This window comes from Lupinus angustifolius, chromosome LG07 (genome assembly GCF_001865875.1).
Source record: "Lupinus angustifolius cultivar Tanjil chromosome LG07, LupAngTanjil_v1.0, whole genome shotgun sequence".
NCBI classification, from domain to species: Eukaryota; Viridiplantae; Streptophyta; class Magnoliopsida; order Fabales; family Fabaceae; genus Lupinus; species Lupinus angustifolius.
The window spans coordinates 12,358,721-12,368,066 of record NC_032015.1 but is presented as its reverse complement, the minus strand read 5'-3'; the positions used below and the strand labels follow the sequence as shown (position 1 = coordinate 12,368,066).

The 9,346-nt window shown below is 29.5% G+C and overlaps 1 protein-coding gene across 1 annotated transcript; it reads right to left on the bottom strand.

Annotated features, from left to right (window-relative positions):
• LOC109352370 lies at positions 515 to 5,412 on the bottom strand. The gene is made up of 5 exons (XM_019594334.1): positions 5,239 to 5,412; positions 4,056 to 4,370; positions 2,473 to 2,674; positions 1,196 to 1,424; positions 515 to 952 (listed from the first exon to the last, which is right to left on the bottom strand). The coding sequence occupies exons 1-5, from the start codon at positions 5,323 to 5,325 to the stop codon at positions 688 to 690; spliced, it is 1,098 nt and encodes a 365-aa protein (XP_019449879.1). The 5' UTR covers positions 5,326 to 5,412; the 3' UTR covers positions 515 to 687.

Here is a 9,346-nt window from a genome sequence, read left to right as displayed (position 1 = left end):
GAGAACATTGGAACTTAATATTAGAAAACGAGAACATTGGTAACTAAGTCTAAAACTGTGTAGTATCGTGTTTTCTTATAAACGAGAACATTGGAACTTAATATTAGTAAAATAAAACAGTTAGTGTTATTTTGGTTGGTTCATTGCTTCTTTGGGTTAGTTTGGTTCTAACCAAAGTCAAAATGAAGAACGAAACCAATCTTGATTGGTTCTTTAAAAAAAAACCAAATCAATCCAAGTAACCAAATCAACCAAAAAAATATTGTTTGGATTAGGTTGAATGTTGTAAACATAATAAAGGTTGACGAGTGTAGATAAATAAGCATAAGAGTGTTGGTAACAGCCTTTTAGAATAGGCTGTTAAACCTTCATCTAACACATTCATAGATATAAACAAAATTGGTAATACCCAAAGTCATGTTGATATGAGCAATTGAGCATGCATAATGAGACGCTTGCGTGAAAATCATCTTAAAGTATAAAGTCACTATAATGTGAGATAAGCTTGTCAATCTCATTGAAAGGGGCACATTAACAAATAAAAATATAATCCTTTAAAACACATATATTTGAAAAGAACCATTTTTACTGTGTTCTTTCATACATGGTACTTTTACACTCATAAATAAAAGGAAAATTGTGATATAGTCACTAGAGATATTTAGTTTAGGTATATATAATTAACTTTTAATCATGCTGTTTATCTTCTTCACCTGCATCCTCTACATTATCAATGACTTCTTCAGTATTATATTGTTCTGTGAAAGTTTTTCCATCATCACCATCGGATTGAGATGCATGTTCCGGGTCCGTTTTGCTTGCATGTGATGCACCATCAGCAGATCCTGTGGCATTAGTCACATTTTGCTGCTTATCCATCATCCCTGACAAGGCTAAAGTAGGAGACCATTCAAGAACATCATCGATAATATTAGATACTCTCTTCTGGTACCTGCAAAGCCAACAATATAAACTTCAAATTCTAGCATGGGCAAAAGATTAAAACGCAAATTATACAGAGAGCAAGAGTAAGAGTATGATTATAACAGTTGGATAGACCGAACTGCAAATAGTTTTCCCTTTATGAGTCAAGAGGTCCAACCAGAAAGGAAATCAAAACTATGGGTAGGAGTATGATTATTCTCTACAAAAAAAGTGGAAGGCTTTTAACTCATCAGTTATGTTTAGGACTCACCTTGCTCTGGCAGCTTCATCAGGTGCATGATGCCTCAGCAACATTATGACCAGCATAGCTACTAGGGTATAAAAAAGCCTCTTTGTCCATGTAGGTCTTTCCTCTTCATCTTTCTTAGGCCAAAATCTGAACAACTCTGAAAGTGTTGCTTCCTCGGCAAGGATGTTAGGGAAAAACCAGACCCGCTTACCAAGAAGGATATATAAAATGCCAAATATCGTCCCTCTTACTGCAATATCATAATGTATCCATCAGCTTCAAGGAAGTAAAGAACCACTGAAGCAGCAGAATGCTGTGCAGTTATCAAGCAAAACTTCACGCAATTAACCAGTTCAAATAAAAAACTGGAATATGGTGTAAGCAAGCAGGAATCAGAAAACACCTTTTTCCTTTTGATAAAGATGGAGAGTTAGTAAATCACTTCTAATGAGATTTAAAAAAAACATTGTCGTTTAATAAATACTTAAAGCAGGATTCAAATATCAGGCATGGATGTATTCAGAAGATTTCACAAATAACAGACACATTATGTTATGGATCCTATATGTATTTCATAGGTGTAAACTCTAAAGCATCAGTTTTCAAGCCATCCACAAAGGCAAACAATCCTCTGTAAACAGATTAGAGCTATTCAATGAATCAATGATTAAAATTCACTGCAGCAGATGTATATTTTTACACACATATCTGTCAATTACTCTTGAAAAACAGCCTCTTTTATCAGTTTATTATTCAAAAACAAAATTCAACACTCCTTCAGTCCAATTCCAACCTCTTTTACATTAGCCTTTTTTAAACAAACAACCCATTTTTTAGTAAAATACCTTTGCATATACCTCCCTTCAAAGTTATAGAAACCTACCAAAAACCTACACAAACATCTAATGGATTTTCCTGATTTTTCACAAACATCTATTTTTCATGGGGGGTTTGTATAGGTTGCTAAATTAGGGGAGCTACAAAGCTTTTATTGTTATATTCTCCATGACTAACCATTCTAGGGATAACATTAAACCTTCAATTTCCTCATCCAAGGACTAAATCTCTGAAATTACTGTCATGATATATGACTTTCAATCCCTAATCTTAAGGTTTTATTGATCTCTGTCCATAATTACATAGTTATCAGTAAATGAATCAAGATTGCACTTGTAATGCTAAAACAAATGATGGAATTGAATTTAGGCATTTAAATTGGTAACAGCAGTTTAAAAGAGTAATCAGAAGTGAATAAACGAAGGAAGTATTATCAAACATTAAAGAAAAGAAAAACTTACTCAAAAGTAGCGAGAGAATGAGAAAGAGGATCCCAGCGCATGAGTAAAGTATCAATAGCTTGCAGCGATGAGGATACACAGGAAATAAGCATATAGCCAATGTTAAGACAGGCCAGAAAAATGAGAGGAGTGTCTGCCATAGTGGATGGCGTTTCACAAATGTCCAAGCAAAAAAAGCATCATTTTCAGAAAATACTTGTTCCTGCCAAAGACAGCCAAATTTTGTTAAGAGTCAAACACAGTAAGAAATTTAATCACAACCTACAGCGAACAAAAAACAAGAAAATTAATCATTTAAAAGTTGCTCAACATGCTGATGATATCAACATATAAAATGCACTTAAAATCCTTGGATAGCTTAAAATGGTCATACATACAAAGTCTTCCCTGACGTTCAAAAAAATGTAAAAGAATACTTGATTGCAAAAACACACAAGGTAAACATAATTTTCGAGGTATCTAGAAACAGACCCTTCTACAAATGCATTGGAATTCAAAAAACAGGCCCTCATTAATGGAAATCATCCCTATAAAATATAAATAGGAAAATAATAAGATGATAATTTAGTTGATCAAATCATCACATTATCCATTTCCTGACATAGCACAAGTGGCCATGTCAGGCAGAGACAACTCTACAGTGACAATTGACAGTGGCCATAAATTTTCAAAAAATGAAAATTTTCACTTGTTTTTTGGCTATAATTTTTCCTAAATGGAAAGATGGCCCAATAGTCAGAGGTAGAGGGACTGAGGGAGACCAAGAAAAAAATATTAATAAAACCATTAACAAGAATTTGGATTTAAATGGTTTGTCTATACGCTAGGACATGATTTATGATCGGACACTATAGCGTTGTTTGATCCATGTAGCAAACCCCACTAGTGGGAAAAGGCTTAGTTTTTGTTGTTGCTGGCTATGTTTTTGTACAATATAGTATTATGCAATTCCAGTTTTCTTTTAAAATCCATCACTCGTTCTTGCTAGGCCAATCCCGAAAATATGATCATAGTTCCACCCCTGATCCCAAATATACAAGATAAGTTGGAAAAGATTAGGATGGCAAACTGGCTGATCTAAATCACAACATAGCACATGTAACCATGTCAGAAAGAGGGAAATTTACAGCACAGAGAATAACCAAATATTCCCAAAATAAACATTATTCTCTTGTTTTTTGGCTATATTTAGTATAACTTAATTTTAGTTTTCTCTAAAATTTCATCAATCAATATGTTTTGACCCCTCCCTACGATTCAATCATAGTTCCAACCCTGATCTCAGACAGAAGTAGTCTGGTAATTGCAAAAATAGGGCTTGCAAACCCCAAGGAAGGCAAGGAAAGAGAATAAAGAAATCGAAAAGAAAGCTAAAGAAGAAACAGAAAAAAGGGAGGGGGCTTTCTGTTAACAGCTGATGAGTATCCAAGGAGAATATAATATCAGACAGATCAGTATTGCACTGCAGATGAATTTTGAAATATTGAGTGATCCACATGCAAGCACATATATGTCAAACTCTTAATATAATCATCTCAAATGAATAATCACAGTGAGAAGACTGAAACAAAAAAAGTACTTACAGGGAAAATTTCTAAATGTGCAGGCCAAGTAGACAACTTTTTCTTCCCAGGACGAACAGTTTTTACAACACGATCACAGCGCACTAACAGACTTTTTCCAAGTAGAATGTTGGCAATCTCTTCTGTTTCTAAATTCTTATCTGATTCTAGAACATCTTTGACCTCCGGGTGATTTTTCAAGAAGTTCACAAAATCCTTCCCTCTAAAATATTCAACACGGGTCTCCTGTAGAACAGCCCATCTAGAAACCAAATCCTTATTGTCTCTCACCTTCTCAGCAAACACCTGAAACACATCTTTCTGGGCAGCTTGTTTCTGAAAAAAAAATCTCAACACAATAACAAAATAACATAAACAACTTTCACATCTTAAATAAAAATCAGAAAAAGAAAAAGGCATTCAAAAGGCACAACTAAACATGGGCAACAAAAAGATCCAGTAAGAAGGCGAAGATGATATTAGAAAACCAGTGATTGACATGAATCCTATAGGTCAATTATAAATATAAAAAAACTAATATAAAGAGCAGTCAAATGCATGAGAGGCTCAGGCCTAGTAGGGTTGGGAAAATGTGTGCAGTCTTATTCCCGCAAGCGGAGATGTTGTTTCCAAGATTTAAATTCAAGCAGTAACCTTAACGTTACGCTACAGCTCACCCTCAGATGTTTTGTATTAAAAATAAAAGGCGGCACATTGCACAAGACTCCCATCTTGTAGAGTCTAGGGAGGGTAGATGCCTATAACCTTTACCTCCGCAAACAGATAGGTTGCTTCCAGGATTGGAAACTGTGACTTCATGGTCACTGAACAACAACAGTTGCACTAAGCCTCATCCCCTTCATGTTTTATATTAAAAATCCAACAAAATGGAATGCAAAAACTAAAGTTAAGATATACTTAGCACAAGAAAAAAACAAAGCTTTTCTTACAATTTATCTTCAAATAGGTTAAAAGTTCCATGTTACAAAATTTCAATCATAGAGAAACAAATGGCATAAAAAATTATAAGTATAAATTACATCTAAATACAATAATAAAAATGTAAAACTCAAACCCTAAACGAGATGGAGAAAAAAATGAGAATTTGATTAGCAAAGTACATTGAGTGTAGGAAACTAAATCAGTGCAATATAGACACATTCCTCAATTAAGAAAAGAAGAATTGAGATAAACCCTAACTAACCCTTGGAGGGGCATCGGAGTTGGGATCTGGTGCGGAGGAGCGTCGCACCCTTTTCTTCTCTGCAGCGCCTCCTGATGCTTTCTTCATTGTTTTTGTTTTCGTTTTCTGTTACAATCACACCTTCCTCCTTTTCTCTCTCTCCTTTTTGGAAGGACTCGTATTATCTCTCCTTCACCTACATTAATTTCTCTAAGTATACATAAGGTAATTTAATTTGAAGTAAATTACGAGTTTTAATGAAATGATATAAATCATTAAAATATGATAAATAAAATTAAGTTAAACAAAACATGATATATTGTTGAGATAAGTTCAAATAATATACAAATCAATGTATCTTTATTATTTTTTGTTACAAAATACATCAACAATTCTAAATAAATATTGTCTAAATCACTCTTATACTTTATCATAATGAACCAAAAATAAAAATAATAAAGATGTATTGACTCATATATTATTTAGACTTATCTCCGCAATATATCATATGTTTTAGTTAACTTAATTGCATTAATCACGTTTTTTGTTTAAAAAATTACATTTATTTCTCGTGTAGGATGGTTGGTATAATGAAAGTATAAAAAATTAGAGAGTTTGTGTGGGTGTAAAAAAGTGAAGGGTGGTTTGTGTAATTTCGCTAAAACTCAGAGGTGTATGTGTAATTTACTCTAATTTGAATGGCACATTCATGGAAGGACTTTATATATGGAATTAATATGTATACACTCATAACGTAAGTGTTTTTTTACCTTGTTAGCAAATTATTCATCACTCATATGTTAACTGTAATTGACTTTCAAACAAAAGTAATATAAATCAGGGTGGATGATGTGCTGATAGTGTGAAATTTTTTACATTGACAGTACATAGATTTTAAAGCCCTTATATAATTTAATATGTATACACCGACAATATAATTGTCTTTTACGTTAATCAAACTGGTCATTATTCACATGTTAAGCATTATTAACTTCCAAAACAAAAATATACAAATCAATGGTGAATAATATATTAACAATGTAAAACTTTACACTGACAGTACATAAATTTTAAAGTCCTTATATATATATTTAATATGTATACACCAACAATATAAGTATTTTTTACGTCAATCAAACTACGGGTCATTATTCATATGTTAAGCATTATTGACTTCCAAAACAAAAATATACAAATCAATAGTGAATAATATACTAATAATGATAAAAGCTTAGACTAACGATGAATAAATTTTAATAATATAATAATATTATATTTTAATAGAATATATAAAAATTAAATACTTAAATATCAAGAAATAAGAATATAAATCAATATGCACCCAATGTTAGACGAAATGCTTGTATAAATTAAATTCATTTAATTTTATGGGGATTCATGTGATTCAAGAAAATATTTAACTAAAAATATACAAATTAGGTAAAACTTACATGCATAATATATTTAATATGTATTATGATAATTTATGTATTTCGTTATAATTATCATTAATATTAAATATTTTATATAGTTAGTACATTGTATATTAGTTTTATTTATCTATATATTCTATATCTATACTTCTATACTTTTATACTTACTATTAATAAAGGGAAAATACAAAATAACTACCCATCATGTTGTAATTTGTGTTTTCCTATTTTGCCCTCAATATCTTTTTATTTCTACCAAAAAACCATATAATATTATTTTCTTATTTTATCCTTATTATCTTCTTATTTTAAAAGTGTATTTAAAAAATTGAATATTAGACCAATTAATAAATTCAACTTTAAATTTAACGCAAAAATTATATTTAAATTTATAAAATACAAACTATACATTACAAACGATAGGAAAATGGGTTGACAGGCACGACAGTGCATGTCAACACGCTAGTAGCCAATAATTACTAATATGAATAGTAAATAATGGATCACAATCTACTAAGTCTATTAATTTGCTTATCATTACTATAATTATAATCAATCTCCATTAGTTTTTTAAAATGAAAATTTTTAGTCAAAAAGTCAATCATTTAATATAAATGCATTCCAAAATGTTTTTTAAAATAAGGGATATTTTATTATTGAATTATTTACCATAAAACGTCAAAGATAAAAAATTAGTACTACCAACAATATTTTTTCACCTTTTTGGGTAATGAACTAATTTCTTTTAGGTTCGTGACTACTCATTCTAATAAGCGTCACTCATAGGAATTGAATCTTTGACCTTGAGAATCCGGTGAGGTTTTACATCATTAGACCAACGCCTTATTAATCAAAGATAATTTAATATAATTTGATGTAGCCATTTTTTCTATTTTCTTTCTAAAATTTTAAATTAGCAAAGCAACCCATCATAATTTTAGTTTTTTTACCATTTAAGTATAAAAATCTATAGTGATATGTTTATAATTTGTCAATGAGAGGGGATCCAATTACTCTAAGAGTAAGTTTAAAAAACTTATTTCACATCTTAACCATTAATTATTGAGAACTCTAATGGTTTAAATCTACTCACTAATTCAAACTCTTGGATATCCCAAAAATTAATGGCTAAGATATGGAGTAAATTTAAAAAACTTACTCTTGAAGTAAGTGAACCTCTTTTCTTTATATTCTAGTGAAAGAAAAAAATCATGGCAAACTTGTGTATCAAGAAAAAACGTCTCACTTATAGGTAAAATTTCTTCACTTTTTTATTTATTTTCAAGAAAATCAAGTATGTGTTTTTGAGGTAGATATATTTAGGGCCATTTTAAATTTCATTCCTTTTAACCTTTGTTTTCCAACAAAGTTAGCGTATTTGATAAAAAAAGATTAAAAAAACTTCAATAAAGATTTTCACATGAACAAAAAATATTTATTAAACAATCAATATATTATTAGTTTTAAAATTATGTTTTTAACCTTTTTTTGTTATTAGAAATATTTGACAATTTGCAGTTACTCCAAACACACATTCTAAAATTATTGCTTAACTCATTTATGCATTTCCTTGCAAATTATACTACTATTTGAAAACATTAATTTATTTTTAGGTTTTGACTAAATGATAGTTGATGGTACTATACATATTTTGCATATGCACTAGGAATTTTTCACACTATCACTGCATCATCCACCATTAATTATTAATCATCACTAATTTTTAAATAAAAATAATTCAAATGAATGATGAAAGATATACACCGTCGCTGCATATTATTTTATATGAAAACAATATTATATTGGATAGAATGTCTCTATGAGAAAATAATTTCATGTAGTATCCATATCTATATTATCTATATACTTATATTTTCCTATTTTGCACTTAATATTTTTTTATTTCTAAAGTATATACTATATACATATATACTATATACATATATATTTCTATATTTATATCTATATCTATACTATATATCTATCTTTATATTTCTCTTTCTATATTTTTTTTCTATAAATATTATACAAAGCCAAAACTAGAAATAACTACCATCATGATTCTATTTTCCTATTTTGCCCTTAATATATTTTATGTCTAAAGTATATACTATATATACCATATACATATATACTATATACTATATACTATATACATATATACTATAATACATATATACTATAATACATATATACTATAATACTATATACTATAATACATATATACTATAATACATATATACTATATACATATATACTATATCTATACTTCTATATCTATACTTCTATACTTCTATATCTATACTATTAATAAAGGGAAAATACTATTATAAAGGGAAAACACAAAATAACCACCCATCATGGTGTAATTTGTGTTTTCCTATTTTACCCTCAATATCTTTTTATTTTTATCAAAAAACCATATAATATTATTTTCTTATTTTATTTTTATTATCTTCTTATTTTAAAAGTGTATTTAAAAATTGAATATTAGACCAATTGAATAAATTCAACCGTAAATTTAGCGCAAAAAATTATATTTGAATTTATAAAATACAAAATATATACTACACAAACGATAGGAAAGCGGGTTGACAGGCACGACAGTGCATGTCAACACGCTAGTACATATATAAAGCCAAAACTTGAAATAACTACAACCATGATTCTATTTTCCTATTTTGCCCATAATTTTT